Source organism: Chelmon rostratus, chromosome 20 (genome assembly GCF_017976325.1).
Source record: "Chelmon rostratus isolate fCheRos1 chromosome 20, fCheRos1.pri, whole genome shotgun sequence".
Lineage (NCBI taxonomy): Eukaryota > Metazoa > Chordata > Actinopteri > Chaetodontiformes > Chaetodontidae > Chelmon > Chelmon rostratus.
In genome coordinates this window covers 15,978,926-15,997,093 of record NC_055677.1, presented here as the reverse complement: position 1 = coordinate 15,997,093, position 18,168 = coordinate 15,978,926, and the positions used below count along the sequence as shown (strand labels likewise).

The following is an 18,168-nucleotide window of genomic DNA, read 5'->3' as shown; positions in this document are numbered from 1 at the left end:
AGCCAAAACTCCTTCATCTACTGTCTTTTGTCTGCTCCCAGATCAGAAGTCATTAGAGTATGTCCACGGTGTAATCTCCATGTGCAATACTTTGTTTTCAAGCTGCCAACACTTCTGGAGATAAAGCACAATCATGTCCACTTCCACACCGCCCGCAATTACTCTCTGTTCAACACACTTAGGCTGACCTGGCAACGCCGGCTCAGCACCGAGAAAGAGGGAGGGCCTTTTGTGATCTTTAATTTCAACTTAATGCCGAACCATTTACCCCCATTGAGGAGCTGAGATGAGTCTGCGGTGTGAGCGTGGACATCCACATTATGCAGCCAATTAGAGCCAATGTCCTGAAAGTGGCCCTGTTTGGTTGAAATGCTAAAGAGCTCTGCAAATCTGCCCTTGACGTCTGTGGTAAACAGGGTCAAAATTTAAACCTGCTGTTGTTTATGTGTCCAGTGAAGCAATAGGAAGTAACTGAATATTATGATAAGCACGCAGCTTATGTCCTTGCCACTGATAAGCTGTTGATTGCAGTATAATTTACTATGCCTTGTAAGTCTTAGTTTTAGCTGTGATATATTTCATCATTATTTTTAATTTCCCAAAAGTAAGCCCCCAAACTTTTTGTCAGTTTATGCAAGGACGCCAGACGATTGCACTCAGTCAGTCTACCTGCTACCTCAGGCATCTGGCGCCTTAGAGACGGATGGAGTTTGTAGTTCTGCTGTGCGAGCGCACATCAGATCTCTTTGCATGTGGTTATCCTCAGGGCCTAACTAAAGCCCCAAAGGAGCTCACTGATGTATTTATTTAGAGGAGGTAGCGAGGGGGCGGGCGGGTATTTGAAGGTAAAGGTTGCCTTTTTTTTTGAGGAGTGCTGAGATGGCACTGCTGTGGAACTACTGCTTGGGTATTTAGTACAGCACTGCGGCTCCCGTCTTAAGCTCCGGTGAAGGCGACTGCAGCGTTTCCTCTGAAGCCATAAGATGATCTCTTAGGTGTTGGTCTGGATTACCTCAGACAACCCGCGCTGTCATTCTCTCAAACCTGCCCACAGAAAGGCAGACAGAGTCGGGGACAGAGGCACGGACACAGGCTTAGAATTTAGTTAGGAATGCAGTGCTTCTCCCAGGAAAATGCAGGTCTTTATCCAAGCTTAAAGTTTGGAAAGTTCACTTTTGGTGACAGTAGCGTGCATAAGTACAGTACAACACAATAAGATGAAAGTTACTTTGCAAACTTAATTACTTTTCCCTACAACAGTTGTAAAACTAGTTAATTTTCATCTTTTCATTTGATCTTTCAGATGTGCTTACTGATAAAATATACACAATTCTCTTATTCTCATCGACTTCATTCTTTGGATAAAGTTTATCCCTTATCTTTTTCCTCCTCCATGCCTTCTTGTTGAGACTTCTATGAACTCATTACATTATTGGATGCAGGGGACAAGGCTTACAACGTGTCGCCTGCTGTTCTGTTCTTTGATATGTGACTGTGTGCGGCAAAATTGCTGCAGCATGTGTCTCAATTCTGTTTTATCTGTGAGTTGTTGTGTGATCATTTCCAGGACTCAGGGCTTGCTTGTGAAGCGTCTGGAGCGCGGGGGCAAAGCCGAGCAGGAGCGTCTCTTCAAGGAGAACGACTGCATCGTCAAAATTAATCAGGGAGACATTCGCCACCTGCGCTTCGAACAGTAAGCTCTGAACTCGGGCGTTGGTTGATGGTTGTAAATGAAACAGGCTCTTTTCCGTGCGACATTATAAACTGGCAACCTCCTACTCCCAGTTACTTTTCAAATAATTTCATCCTCTTCTTGTTAGGTGCACTGACTGCCATGCTTGTTTTAGTTTCTTTCACTACATCCAAAGCAAAGGCACATATTGCATTATCTTGATGCATGATCCACTTGGTGACACAGGTCACACTGAGAGCAGTGTGTTGAGCCTAAACTCCAGGCAGACATGACACCCACACAGTTGCACATTAAAACAGAAATGTTACTGTCTTCATTGTCCTTCCTGTAATCGGTCTCAGTGACCTGCAGTCCTTCACCACCGCTTCGCCCTCTGATCCAAAACCACCTGCACTCTTCTCTTAATTCATTTTTTTCATTTCATCGCTCTCCTCCATTTCCGAAACTGGAATAAGATATAAACCTGAGACTTTCGCCCCCCCATTCATGCATAGCCACCCTTCTCCCTCACACACACAGCACTGATTGTGCAGACTCTCGCATATACTTGCACATGCCCTGACACACACGCACAGTTACACTGAGCTATAAAGTATTATCTACACAAACTGACGAGGTCCAGTTGCGAACGATTGAATGCCCTAAAGCTTACAATGACCTGGATGAATGAGAATATTCACAGGCATTATCTACACTGCATGTGTGCATGTGTGTGTGTGTGTGTCAGGCTGAGAAATAGATTGCTTCTGGAGGCAGTGTGGGGAGGTCTGCGTGGCACTCTCCCTTATCATCTACCGCTCCACGGGAAGAAATAGCCCGGATTCCTGCCAACAAAGGCCCAGCCTACAGTCAGACTGGGCTGGACGTGGTCATCTAAGACCACTGGGCTTAGAGCCACCCTGCTGGATGATTGACAGAAACTGAGACTGAGACCAAGTTTGGAAACCCTCAGCATTCAGAAGGAGAGTGAGAGACTCCCTATTTTTTCTATCACTGTCAAAAACAAGACCTGCTTAAAATTTTATATCCGACTTTGGAAAAGATAAGAAAACGCCTCCATCAGCATGTAAAACTCCAGCCTATCACGGTTACCTTACCACATTATGTTAATGTGTTCACCAGGCTGTGTACAAAGCCACTAAGGTTTTCTCTTTTTTTTTTCTTTCATTTCAAAACGACGCCGTTGTCATTAGTAAACATCCCAGTTTCCTTCCAAGCCTTTTCTAGTGTGAAAGAGGCTTACAAACCAAATCCACAAGGGAGTGATGTTTTGTAGCGTTCCGCACTTACCCTCCCCTGCCAAACACACACTCCTCACCGGCATCCAAATGCATATGATGTTTGTGATTCTGCATGAAAATTAGATGAAGGAGCTAAACTTTCTTCCCCCGTCTGCACCCCCGCACCCCAACCCCCCGCCCGTGATTGTGCACCGCGCACAGCGACAATTTAAAGTGATAGTCTCATCTCCTTGGATTGTTTTGCATGGGTAAATATTTTGAGGCGCTTAATCTAACTGAATGTAATGATGCATTGATGGGGTGATTTATTATTCAATCAGGCCCGCGTGGAGCCTGATTACTGGAGTGATGGCACTGTATATGTGCAGGTGGGAGCGTACACACACACTCACTCGCTCAGTCATCACTCTCAGTGTGCACATGTGATTGATTTTTGTAAATTACCATAGGAATAAAGATGGGAGAGACCGAATCCTGCCGAAGTGGCTTGGTACATCGTGCGCGCCTCGCCTCTGTGACACAGCTTGAATGAAGAGCTGTCTGTTGTGGCGGAAGCAGCTTAGCGGCTGTCATTTGGATAGAATCAGCATGGTATTACTGGCGTGGTAATGGGGGTCTGGAAACAGGAGGTGGGATTGTTGGAATCCAGACATCCACCATGCCTGTGGCCCCTTATGATGCAGCGTGCCTCTCTCCTGGCCAGTCTATCTATATGCTAAGTGCCACCGGCTAAACCAGACTAAACAATTCTTGCGTCTGGGAATGATGTTGAGCTCTTGTCTTGGCTTATTTGGCCCCAGAGCTCGCATGAGACTCAGTGTGTGTTTTGGCCTTTTTTTTTCTTATTTTGTTCGTAAGGAATGAAGTGTGCGTTTGCTTACTTTGAAACCTCATTGTCTGGAAAGCTTCCTTGATGCATGATTCATCCTCTCTGTTTTGATTGTCGAGTCAGCTCATGTCCATTCATCCCTAACCACACACAGACACATACAAACACACAGACCGCTATACTGTGTACTGATTTATAGTCATACAGTATGTTTCACAGGCATAATATAGAGTACACAAAATGTAATGTTCAGTCACTGACTCACCATTCTTATCTCTTACCTGCCTTGATGCTGGTAGTAATTATAGATAATGTAATTTCTGTCCTCTGCAGCACTGTGGTGAGTAGCCCTGCGATTAGCCATGCTAGCCTCAATTCTCCCTGTGGCCCCTCAACATATAGTACCACATAGCCTTCCTTATCCTTCTATATCCGTCAAGCTATGATAGTACATTATAGTACTTGTATCTCTTATCATGTCAAAGCTAATTCATATCTGTCTGCATGACCTTCTCTCTCTCTCTCTCTCTCTCTCTTTCTCTCTCTTTCTCTCTGTCTCTCTCTCTGCATCACCTCCAGAGCCCAGAACATCTTCAGGCAGGCGATGCGTTGCCCGGTCATCCTCTTCCACGTGGTCCCCGCAGCCATGAAGAGGCAGTACGAGCTGCTTTCGGCCCAGAGCGAGCTCAGCCCGCCCCAGTCCAACAGAGTCCGCTTTAGCCAAGACTCTCAGCACCCGGGGGACAGGTCCAGTCTGGTAGGGGGGCTGATGTCCAGGTCTGGACCACAACCAGGCCTTAACCACAAGTAGGTTTGACCTCCGATTTGTTTCTTGTGTATCCCTATCCAGCAAACATGTTGCCATTGAGTGGATGTTAGTACAACCTGCGCAGGATTTGAAAGCCGATAAAAGTGAGAAACACAGTACCATGAAATGAAAGCTGCCTTTCTGTCCAACCAGTTGATTGGAAACATAACAAAAGTTCATGTTTGTGCACATAATTAGGCTAAGCAGTCGCAGGCTGCCACAGTTTCCAATTAATGCAATTCTGTTTTAATTACAACAGTCAATGACTTTTCTTAATATGTTCAATGTGAATCCATCAGAGTTTAGAAGCTGCACAACAAAAGTCTGATCATCTTGTTAAAAGCCCATTTTATCTGCCTGCCGTTGCTATTAATCTATGTAATGTCTTTGGCCTAATTCCAGACATGTAAACCTGTGGGTGTTTATCAAAGAGGTCCGTATTTACAGGTTTATAGTATACTTTCAGTAATATAAATTCATAAATCATCTATCAATTCTCTCTGTGATAGATTTAGTCGATATCCCCAACACGGAGATAATCACTTAATGCTGAAACAACATTATTGTGCATCTTACTTTACATTATGGCAGCTTGACAAATGTTGACTATGTACTGACAGTATATGCTCAATTTAAAACAGCACTTATTATTAGCCCAAGTAAAAAGAGAAATAGAAGACAGGATGCATTGACAAGAGACAGACACAGAAGGGATGAATCCAATTAGCAGAGCACAGTATCAGAACTTTCACAAAATAACAACCCAAACCCCACAAGCAATTTGTTAACCAATAAATTATTGACCAGGACATTTTCATCCGCCGACCAATCATGGAGCAGGCCGTATGTGTGCGTGTATTTGTCCCCAGCTGCTTTCATTATTTCCAACAGTGGCCAAATAGTCATTCCAAATATGATGTTTTAGCTGAATATCATTAGAAAAAAAATGTTGTTTGTTGAAACTGATTTACATCTTCATTTGTAGAACGTAGATGTGCTAGTTTATTTAAAAACACAGAAAATACCAAAACAGCATGCTGGAAATGTCGAAGGCACAAAACTTTCCTTTCCACCACATCATGTGACAAATGGTCTAGTCATGTAGGTAAAAAAAACAAATCAAGCCTTGATCTTCGTCTCTCTCTGTAACCAGCAACCAGGGACCCCTGGCAGGAAGCACCCCAGAGCCGAGTCGACGGTACACCACGTTACCCCACACCTTGGTCTCCAGGACCTCGTCAGCTCCCTCCCCCACATTGCAGCGCAGGATAAGCACAAACCCGTCCACCAGCTCCTACCTAAAGAACAAGGGCCGCAGATTCAACATCCAGCTGAAGAAAGGTAAGAACCAGCACGCATGAATGCATGCATGTTGAAGCGACCAACTTTCAGCATTTTCATGAGAATAATAAAATAAATAAGTAGAAACCTCGGCAGATGGCAGGAATAGTCGCACAAAGGGCCCTATTTTCAAGCAGCGCTCTGACAGCTTTGTGTTTTCCTGACCTCAAAACTCGCTTTGCCTGTCCATGTGGTATTTTGGTGTCCAGGGCAGAGTGCGTGGTGCACAGGTGGCAGGAGGAGTACAGACAGGAGGGAGATTCATTCAAGGGAGGCAGTGCGAAACCAGTTGCTGATATTTCCGTGGAAATTGGGTCTTCGACTTGGCGTTCAGAATAAACATCTCAGAGTCAGACTGTTTCTGACTCAGCGTCACTCAGCTGCCAGTTCAGTGATTTTATCAAGAGGGGCAGACCAAATACCTGAAGCAGATGTGCAGAAATAATCTTTAACAGAAGCTATTTTAATGAAAGCTGTAGTGCTGGACTTTTACATATAAACCAATGTTATATTCAAGCTCATGCCAAACGAGTTCATACAATGCTGACTAAGCCGTGAATGCCAGGTAAATCTTTCTGTATTTCACAGTGTACTGGAGGTTTTAAATCTGTTGTCTGCGGCATCTCTCGGTTTTCTAGGGCTGAAAGGGGAAAGGAGGCTACAGCAACTGGGAGTATGGCAGAGCATGTGGTGTAATCTGCACATCGACAGCATTTGTGTAATTACTCCCACTGCGAGAAGGGGGAGACAAATAGTCTGCTCTGCAAGTTAAAATAAATTCAAATCGGCATCATATAGAACAAGTTAATGTTTTTAAAACAGAAACGTCTGTGCATACATCAATAAACGAATATGAGTGATTGATGTGTGATCTGTCCACAGCTGCTTGATGCTGTATGAGAAGCTTCTCCTTGAGTCATTAAAGACCTGCAGCCATCTGAAGGCAGCAGTACAGATATGTTGAGAAATTTGAAGCACCATCTCAGAGCGCAGTGCCATTATGAACAGCCGTCCACACCAACTTTACTATCATTAAATCTCATGCACACTACATGAAGTGATTAAAACACGTTTTTTCTGCCAGTTTATGTGGGAGACATCAGATTACCAGATCTGACTGACCTTGTGTCACAGCTTGCTAACCAACACAACATGTTGAGTATGTAACCAATTGCGACGTGAGATACAGTAGAAGAATGACTGAAATAGTGTCGGATTGATGCGGTCACAAAAACTGCTTCACCAAAACATTTTTTTACTCTGTAATTAACTGTTTAAAAACACACCATCTGTATCTGGCTGCAGATTTATGGTGCTGTGTGTTCACATCATGCTGCTCTGCACCATCCAGACAACAATATGGTTCATTTGCTGAGCTGTTGTCGTCATATGTCTGTGTGATTGGCACAGCTGTTTCAGAGCGATGAAACCAGTGATGGGACTGGCTGAGAGCATATTTTTGAATCACCACACCCTTTGATCCATATTCACCTTCACCCAGCCCTTTTATACTTTGGCCTGCTGCACCTACATTAACCAAAACAGCAGGTGCACAGCCACACAGTCCCTGTGCCCTAGACCTACTGGTTTACATTTGTTGTTGTGCTTCTGTGTTTAACTTATCAGCCGAGAGCCGAAGAAGCGCTCCGTCTAACTGATTTTAAAGCATCAAAGTGTGTGCAGGCTGTTTTGCAGGCTGGCAGATTCTCCACAAGCCAGTTCCAGCAATATTCTGTATTTAACTATTAGTTCACTCTAAGACACAAACATATAGTTTTGCTGTTTCGATTATCAAAAGGCTAATGTGACAACCATGAAGTAGTTTATCTTTCAAGGGAGAGCAGATGCAAATGCCACCTGTCTCTCTCTCTCTCTCTCTCTCTCTCTCTCTCTCTCTCCCCTCCGGCCTCTATCACTAATGTTCGGCTCTGTCACCCCTTTTTACTCCTCATTGAGACAAAGGGGACAAAGGGCCATACCATCGCCTGCATGCATTTATTTTCTCCTCAGTAAATAATAGGTCGAAGGAGATGATCTTTCAGGAAATATTCAAAAATCTCTGCTTGCCTTTGGGCTTTGTTAAACGGAGCAGGCCAAAAGCAAACACTTGTGGTTTGATGTGCTCAGAATACATCGCCATGGTCTTGTGGTTGAAATATTAAGATTCAGCAATCAGTCTGCTCCCAGCTGAGGTTGGTTTGCTTGCAGACTTGGACAGGCCTTTGATACTGGAGCTGTTGTGCATCATAGCCAACCATTGTGGTGGGTTCAATGCCAGATTCCATCTCATTTTCATCACTTCACTGTCTTCATATGCATTGACGAGCGGTTGGTTGTGAAATAAACCAGTGCGGAGGTGACTTGCCTCCTCTCTTCTCTGCTTCATTTGTTTCTGTTGGAGGGAGCAGATGTTTCGTTGAAAGCTGGCACCGAGGCCGTAGCAGCGAGCTTCAGGGAATAGTGCGGCAAGTGAGGGCAGCAGCGCACGCTAAACGCAACGCGCTCTGGGGAAATGCAGCCACAAGCTGCTCTAATGTGTTTGGCGAAGATCCCCGAGCACTGCCAGAAGAGTTTCAGAGTTCTCATACAGTGCGGGGCTGCAGTGCAAGTTATATATTTTTGTTTATAATGTAATAAAGTTCCTCTCTTTCTCCTTCACGCAAGCCTCTCATTTTAGTGAAACCAAGCTGGGGAGATGTTGGTGCAGCTCCAGGAGGAGAGTGATGCCAGTAGTTTAGTTTATTTTCACTAGCCACATTGCTTCATGGTCTAATTCAACAGAAGTCATAACTCTCAAAAGTATGCTGTCCCCCAAGTGACAGAAATGGTTTCTCAGATTATTGCTCATGATTTAAATGGGCCTTACCGGATTGGATTGTAAACTTCAAGCCATTCGCAACCTCTAAATGGAGAAGAATTATTGTCCAAATGTTATTGAATTGGAAATTTTAACTGAACTCTAAAATCTGACAGAGTCTTGGGAAATGTGCCTCTGAAATCCATTTTGACAGTTCCATTTGATTACCATCAGATTTTATCACTGCTAATGTACTTTTAGAAAGGCCTCAGCAGTTTTGTTGTTGACTCGTTGGAATTGTTGTGATTCGGCCTAAGTGGCTCTGAGTTCCGAGTGGCGGGAGCAGATCTTGCATGGCAAATTAACAAGAGTGCCTTAATCAAATACTGCAGACGAAAAGGACATACGCACCCCATTAAGTCATTCTAATGTGCCTCAGCCTCTCCTCATGTTTGCTGTTTAATTGGCTTATTGGAGCCAGGATTCCAACTAATCCAGAAAGGGATACGATTACTTTTATCCTGCTCTTCTATTACCCAAAATAAAGACGTCAGTGGTTAATTACTGCAGGCCTATTAGAGATGCATTCTCCTAATTGCCTGATTGGAGACTGTTAACGACGGGATCTTACAATGGGCCGGAGTTTGATTCTGCTCATTAGGCAGTGTGCGGGCCTGGGGAGAGGAGAGGGACTGGCATGGGAGGGCAGTCACAGTGGAAACGGGAGCGAAAAGAGTTGATGTGCAGCTCTTGTGGTTCAGAAAGTGTCGGACACAGGCACAGTCTTTGGTCATGGAGTAATGATTAAAAAGACTCGACTGATAAATTTGTGAAATCACATCGTCACCTTTTTCGTTAGAAATATAATCTGCCTCATGTTATTATCTCTATAGTGTCATGTTGCACTGAGCGGGGAGGTGATCGCTGTGGCAGCTGTGTGACCTTGTGTTAAAAGTTTGGCATTCATCAAGACAAACTCTGCAGATTTATCATCCAGCATAAACGATGGCAGCTATTTCTCCTAGCACGTCATTATCCTCACCACCTCAACTTTTTGACTTTATAAGCAACCTCTTCATCACCTTTCCGCAAGTTTGTTTGTGTGCAGAAGCCACAGGAAAGTTACGAAGCGCGCCTCTCCCTCTTTGTGTTTCTTGTTCATCAACACCATCACTGTCAGCGAGACGACAGACAGTTTGAGAGACTGCTAGAGAGACATAGTGGGGAAAAGTAGGTCATGATGAACCATCAGAGGTGCTGACAGCTCTGTGAAATGAGCAGCTGCTTTGACTTGAATACTAATCACTGTTGTTACCATCAGAAAAGCCTCCACTGAAACCACATAACACAGCTTTTCTACTTGACTGCTCGAAACGCCGACGGCTAGGTTAAACATGGTGGAATCTGTCTCTGAACACAGTCGTTAATGACTCATCTGATAGCATTATGTAGCAGGGCCATTCAGTTTTTAAATATTCTGTCAAAGAATAAGCCAGCAAACACTCTCTGGCTGACATGTGAAACAATTTCTTGCTTCTATTTGACAAATTCAGGTCTGGTCAATGGAAAAGGTCAGGCCTGAGATCCTCTTATTTATCCGTTATTGTATTTGCCTACTTCCTCCACACCAGCAATTCATATTCATTTGATGAACCTTAAAGGTCAGCCTTAAAACCTAAAGCAAATGGCTTTGCACAGCTGATATCTGAAGTCTTTCCTCGGATTCAGCTGTGGAATTTAACCTCACCACTCGCTGCACTTCAAAAAGGCATGTCGCTCTTGCGCATTACTACAGTAGGAAGAAGCAGCTTTTAATTAACACATAAGGAGCACTGCTTTCCACATGATGCAAACTTCTGAATATCTATATATAGCAGAAGGCTGCCTTGACCCAGACATGATTTGAACACAGCCCCCTGACCTACCAAAAGTCTGAGCGGTTCTTTGGTTAAAACATGCGGATGATTTAGAATACAGCATATTTTGCTGTTCATGTAGGCGTACTGCACAACATTTTAGGAGGCTATTGAAGGGCATTTTGATCCATTCTGCGATCCGTAGCCATTCAATTCTCTCCGCTTATTCTGGTCCATAACTGGTCTTTAATCCGACCATAACTTGCAAGAGTGGCTTTACAGTCCACATGTACTTATCATAAACGCCAAATTTTGGTTCAATTCATTGAGGCTATATTTAGAGTTAGAAGGACATATTTTCATTTTTACTTCCTAAAAAACCTGAGCGAGACACACCCTGAAGGCAAACCAATGAAGAACGTTAGGATGGAAGTAAGCATGTTTGTATTAACCATAGGAGGCTCAGAACGTGGTGGAAAACCATAATTTGATCCCTGCATCGTGGTTACTCATGTTACGGCGGCGTGTAATGAAAAGGATCTTCCAGAAATGGTTTCAGCAGTCGGGCCTGTTTCTAAGAGTCACAGTAGAAGCACTTTGACAGTTTGAGAAAACAATTTCAGATTTCATTAGAAATAACTAATGAGATTCCAAATATTCCTGCTAAAATGCAAGTATGGGCACAAAAAAATCTAAGTGTACTTCATCACTATCATTGCCACAGCGATGTATCGTACGTACTGGTTATCTGTTAGTGTTTTGAAATGAAAGCAAGAAAAAGAATGAATGTCAGTATGTTTACCTGGAGGAACAAATCTTTTGTTGTTGACATTTATGAACTCATATGGAGGCGCTGGAACACGTTACCAAACATAAACACGTGCACATTATTTAGCTCTCCCCCCGTCAGAACGATAAAGCCTCGGCAGGGCTGTAAATCAGTAATATTACTGTTATATTTCTGTGGTGGCACAGTGTGAGAGCATGCAGGCTGACAATCTTTCAGTTTTACCGCTCAGGTTCACGCACCCTTGCTAGCAAAACTTGCCTAATGAAGTGTCCTTGAGCGAGACACTGAAATGTCAAAGACCGATGCTGTGTCGGAAACCTCTGACCTCTGAACGCCAAGTAGGCAAGAGAAAAACCAATCACTGAAATATGTTTTCCATTTTTTTTCCAGGTCCAGAGGGTCTCGGGTTCAGCATCACATCCAGAGACGTCCCCATCGGTGGCAGTGCCCCCATTTATGTCAAAAACATCCTTCCTCGAGGGGCCGCCATTCAAGATGGACGATTAAAAGCTGGAGACCGGCTGCTGGAGGTGGGGCAGGTCTTTTTAACTCTCGAACCATTATACGGTGTTCGACGAGTGCGTTCTGTGAGATTGCATATTAATTCAGAGACTAATTACTCTTTTGCCGATATGGGTTTGTTCCAAAATTCAATCTTCCAGAGCTTTTGTTGAAATGAGTCAAACACACTGTGTTCCCTATGGCACAATATTTTGATTATACTTCAATCAGACTGACATGAAAATCAGCTAGCGCTCACTTTATGGGGAAATAACCCGTGTTTAATTCCAGTTCCAACTGGCTCGGAGGGTAATCTGCATAGGTCATGTGGAGGCCATAGATTCCCCGTGTCTGAAGCCGGAGAGCTCCTTGATTTTAGTTTTGCCGCTGAGTGTGTGTGTATCTGTGTGCGCATTTATTTACGCCTGTACAGGATATATGTATTTATCTGAGTATTTATGATTCCTCTGTTTGTGTGTGCATGTGTATGTGCAGGTTAGTGGAGTGGACCTGAATGGTAAGAGCCAGGAAGAGGTGGTGGCCCTGCTCCGAGCCACACCCATGGGTGGGACTGTGAACCTGTTGGTGACTCGCCAAGAGGACTCCCTGCTGCCCCGAGAAGTGGTCAGTACCCAGCCGGCTCCTCACCTTAGAACATATCTTCACTCCTGCTTTCCCTCTCAGAAATAATGAAACCACTTTAACAGCTGATTGCAACACCTCAGATTTCCTGAATTTTTAAGAAGTGGTGTAATTGACATGTAAAACTGAACTGAAGAAAACTGTTTTTTTTCTCAGAACTTTCTTCAGTCATTTTATGTAAATAATAAGAGTGGGAGACTGACTTAGGTGGCTATGGTTTATATTCCAAATACTACTGAATTAACCAAACTCTTTGCTGATATGGTAGATATATGATGGATTAGATTAGTCGGTTTGATTCGTCATATGCCAGCTGACTCAATGAGGTCATTCTAGGAAAATGTTAAAGGTCACCAAAACATTCAGTGCAGCTTGTATATGGATTTGTCATGGTGGCTGCACCGATGTGCTTTGAACTGCAACCCAACTGCAACTTCTCCTCCCATCACGCTCTGCAGTCCCAATTTTCACATTCTCGTGCCTATTGGGTAGATCTATCGGTGTTGTATTCATTAATTGGCTGCTCTCCTGTGAAGGATTTATGGCAAAAATGTCTATAAAATGTCCTAAAAATCAATGTGATTCTGAATTACAAGTAATTATTTTAATTTAAAGGGGATATTGAATTGGACAGATTTGCAGACACAGTTTTAGATCAACCTGAAAACTGCAATGGTGACTTTGAAGTCCACATGCACCTAAATATTCACCGACCACTTTAACCCCAACAGATTAAGACCTGACAACCACATGAACACACATGGTTTACCAAGTGCGGGGTAGACAGGTTTAGTTTCACAACCAACCTCCCTACACACACACACACACACACACATACAAACACTCTGATAAATGAACACACAGTTCACTACATGGAATGTGTACAAAGAGTCAAGATACAGGTCTGCATCACTCACACACACATGCACACACTTTTTGTGCAGATGCACTGCACACGCTCACACATCAAGATAAGACACAGGCAGACTTATGGTAAAACACACATTCAATCACAAGCAAGTGATGTGCACGAGCAGGCACAATCTCAGCACAGACACACACGCTGCCCAGTACACACATGCACAGACAGCCTCAAGTGATGTGTGTATGCAGACAAGAATAGTGTACAACTTTGGTCTTACACACAAACACACTCACTCGCAGACACACAGCCTACATACAGGGTGACTTTGGCTGTCGTGCAACAGATGGTGAGGCTACTGCCCTCGTCCACCTGCGCTCAGTCGCTCTGACAGCAGGCTCGGGTGTCACAGCACCTTGGCAGTCCAGGGGCCCCTGATGCCAACCACACTCCTACCCTTAATACTCAGGCTGGCACCCGGGCTGTTAACCCCGCGATAGGAGCTGTTCAACCTGTAGAGTAATGGCCCTCTGAGACACATTTTACTCTGCTAATGTGCTGTTTCTCCAGTTAGAAACACACCACCCCCAGACTTAGCTCCACTTTAATTGGTCTACAGCGTTACTATAATTTTAACATTCATAAAGTGGCAAATTGGCTCATATTTAATTCCTACTTGTATTAAAGGAGTCAGAGGGTTTCAAATAAGGAAGCCTGCACAACCATAAAATGTGTCATTGATGTTCAACGTGTAAAGACAACATAATGTGGCTGCTGCTTGCATCAAACCTGTGACCTTCAGGCCATTCAACAGGCTGTTTAACCTTGACAGCCCAACACTTAGATTCTAGCTGGAGTGATGCACCAAACTGATTCATACCTCCTCCCATGACAGCAGCTGAATGATGCTGCGAGGAGTGTTCAAAAATGCACGGTCGCCTCTGGGCTGTCTACTCATGAGCGGTGTGGTGTGAGGGTTTGATGGGCTACGCTCACTTAGCTCCTCAGGCATGACGCGATTAGAAAAAGCCCATCATGGAAACACTGTCTAATGATCTGTCTCTGTTTTTGTTTTTTTGTTTTTTTCACTCTCTGTCTTTTGACCAAGTTCTACACGCCGTGAGACGCTGCTAGTTAATATTTCATCGCTTTCCACGTCAGATTAGCATTTCGCTACCCTCTCCCTCACTGCTCCTTTTCTTTTTCTTGTTCTCTCACACACTCACATTTCCCAGCAGTGCTTTCACAAATCTCAATAATCCTCACAAGTATGTTCATAAAAATCAGATAAGGAGGCCGACCGAGGCTCTGCTGATGACAGTTATTGCAAATAAAGCATGGAGGAAAAGCATGGTTGGTAATTGCCTCCTCTGTCACACACTATGGATGAGAGAGTGGGTGTGTGCGCGTGTGCATGTATGGTCCGCACGTTGCCGCGACGCACATGAACACGCACGTATGGAGAAGCGTTTACATGCCGTCATTCATGTAATTCCCTCAATGACAATGTGATGATGGTTTAAATAGTAGCGTGAATGATATGCCAGAAAACCACAGGCGTCTGTCAAAGAAGTGTAGCCTTCCACACACACACACACACACACACACACACAGATAGTTGAAAATAGAAAAGAGCCATTTTTTTTGTCTAGTTGACATTTGCCTGCCGATGTTTAATGTCAGCGCCGAAAATCCCTCCACATCTCCTTTTGTGTTGATGCTTTATTGTATGCCAGGCATACTGCACGCGCCCCCAGAGGAATTAATTTACCCTCCCAGCGTGTTTGTGCTGCGTCTTTAATTACCACGGTCGGGGTGTATTTTGACATGCTTTCAGTAGCAAGCAGTAGCTCTGGATAGCTCTCAATAAATATGTACTCACTGGGAAGAGAAAAGGTTAAATGGCAATGAAGCAGAGTGGGGCGTTGCCTTTGTGATTTTCCCTCGTCTTTGTCTGCTTGCTTACTTCTCCCTCTCTAGTCCAAGGATATCAGTAGACATTTTCAGACAGATACATTATGCTGTATCAGGGAAGTGGAGCAGCTTTAACCTTTACCAAACACTGGACTTATCACTAATAAGTCTGCCCTTTCATACCTCTTTTTTTCCCTCTTGTAAACCCACACCATCCACGATATTACAGTATTTTATAATATTCCTCATAGTACGACTTTCATCTCTGTTGTGTTGAACATTTTTGGCTCCATGGGATGAACCCCGCGACCTTCATCTTATAAAACACGTTCATATAGACGAGGGGAGAGAGGAGCAGAGACGAACAGACAGAGTTCTCTCTCAAAGCTCAACTCAGAACAAGACTCAGTAGGAGGCTGATCAACGGCTGTGTGAACAAAGCCACTTTATGCTGTGCTGTTCCCTCGCTTGACAGCTGTGGGACTTCCAATCAGTGATTCGAGCAGACTTAAGAGAAGGAGTGAAGAGGATTGCTGCCCCCTACGGGTTTGGAGGTTAATTCATGATTTGTTTCATTGGAGGGGGATGTTAGAAGGAGGCAGAAAGACTTACATGAGACACGTGACTCAGTGCTTTGTGGTCTCTGGATAACTTTAAGGATTATCTCTCAGTGCTTGTGTCCTCACACCTTTGTAGTGATTCTTATTAGAGGTGAAAGTAATCGGACAAAGACCTCATCTGACATAAAGGGACTAAAGAATGCATTAAGAATATCAGTCGTCACGGAAATAACCAAAATATGGATAGACTGACGATAGGTTGGGACGATAGTGTTGTGGAAAAATTTCCCGGTCTGCCTATAGTCAAAGCAAATGGTGTTTGATTCTGCCTCAGCTGCCCCCTCCGTCACAGCAACCGCCATACACTCTGCTCTCCCTTCACATTATTCATGGTATTCATGGCCTCAGATGAAATTACCTGCCAGGTAGCACTGACCTTAGCAGACTCCACAGTAAAGCTGTATTACAAAACAGCCAAAGACACACTTACACGCATGCACACCACTGAAAGTCCCACACACAAGCAAGACAAGAGGCAAGGCACACCGAAGCACTTTTATAGCGCACACATTTACAGTACACTACACACTTCCCACACATAGCCGGTGGATGTTATTTATTGTTGGCATTTATCTCCCAGCGTGCAGCACTGTTTGTGTTTACAGCTGCGAGCGATGCTGAGCCTCCGGTCCACATCCAGCTTTGTGGAGTGGAGACTGTGTTTCCAGCTCCTTTTTTTTCCTGTAATAACAAGTCAAATGTCACGCTTCACTGCGCAATAAGCAATGGCAACAGTCAAGTATTCCTGCCTCCTCTAAAAGATGTCCATCCACACCCTGCTGCCAATGATGGAACTCCACAGTTATTCACCTGTTGTGGTGCCATTTAGTTTACAGCAGACACAGCAAAACAAAGGCAGAGAAGTGTAATCTGTGACTACCAGCTTATTGCATAAACAATAACTTGTAGGAAATATAGTGCAGGCCTGCCGATGACAAATCATTTTAATTCATTCTAACCCCCTTGCTACAGAGTAAGTGAATAAGCCACGTTGTTATTGCCGCTGTATCAGCATCACTGCTACTCTGAACCCCTTGTCTTAAACACACACACAGTCAGTCATTCCCTAAACATTTTTTAACGACGCCACAAACACAAAGCCGATCCATGTAAGTACCCGACACACAATATGGGCCTGATTAGTCACATATGCTCAAGCGCTATAATAACGTTGTCCATTCTTGCCCTTACATCTCTCCATGACCCCAGACGAACAGGATGTTTTACTGCCAGTCGGACTACGGACTGTGGAGAACAAATGGGCTTGTGAAGCCTCTGTTGTAACACTGCGGACCACATAAGAGCAATTAAACAGTACATTAAAATCCCCTCTTTATGATCATATCACACTTGTCACTGATCCATTAGTAGCTATATCTGCCAAGCAATGAGAATCTTAATTGCACAATTAATTATGGCCTCTGATTGATGTGACCGCCAAATTTATGGCTCGTGCAAATGCTGGGGACGCAGCAGACAAATGCATGACAGTGTTGCTGACAATTATAGCAGACTAATGGCCTGTTTCATAAGTGCCAACTCCTGTGGCCTGGTTTAAAATCCTCCCTGCCATGTTTTCACCACTGGACTGGAATTGAGGCATTTGGGACTACTCTCCTTTTGAAGATTGTTTCAGCTGAAATAATCCTATTTATTTAAGACCCTGAAATCATTATATACAGCAGAAATAAATGCACTGGGCTCTTGAGATGGATCAGATATCCAAACAAGCTGACCATTGTTTCTCTCTTCCAAATCATGGCAATCATCGTCAGTGTTGCATTACTCTGCACAATTATTCACAGCAGATGATATCTCTGTTCCCTTTTTTTTAATCATTCCTCCAACAGTTTTACACAGCTGGCTTTCGTTGCCCGCAGTATAGCGAGGTTAAAGTTGGAAGACAGGAGCAGACATATGAAGCTGTATTGATTTGATTGTTGCTGAGATCCATTTACCGAGTCGGTAGAGGGAGAAATAAAATGATACAAGGCAAACAAAACATAATCCCCTGTCTTTGGAGGCAACTAAACGACACACACAGATCTGTTTGACTTACAGCCAAGTTCACTCCTCCTCAGTCTTTCATTTACTGCTCAACATGGAATTTAAACTCTGCCATTTCTACAGTCAAGGACAGTTCAGTTAAAACAAGTACATGGAAATACAGCATCTAAGAGGAGAATATCTTCAAGGATACATCAGCTGTTTGTTGTTAAAGTATTTTGTATGAAAAATATAGAATTAATTTAAGAGATCAGATAGAAATAATGT

General features: G+C 43.8%; 1 protein-coding gene across 2 annotated transcripts in view; it reads left to right on the top strand.

Annotated features, from left to right (window-relative positions):
• Window positions 1–18,168, top strand: part of LOC121623719 (partitioning defective 3 homolog) — a 323,624-nt gene that overhangs the window by 156,068 nt on the left and 149,388 nt on the right. For both annotated transcript variants that reach the window (XM_041961133.1, XM_041961132.1), the window contains exons 8-12: window positions 1,568–1,693; window positions 4,343–4,570; window positions 5,725–5,912; window positions 11,746–11,885; window positions 12,352–12,480. In XM_041961133.1, the coding sequence (XP_041817067.1) occupies window positions 1,568–1,693; window positions 4,343–4,570; window positions 5,725–5,912; window positions 11,746–11,885; window positions 12,352–12,480 (811 nt within the window). The remainder of the gene's footprint in view (window positions 1–1,567; window positions 1,694–4,342; window positions 4,571–5,724; window positions 5,913–11,745; window positions 11,886–12,351; window positions 12,481–18,168) is intronic.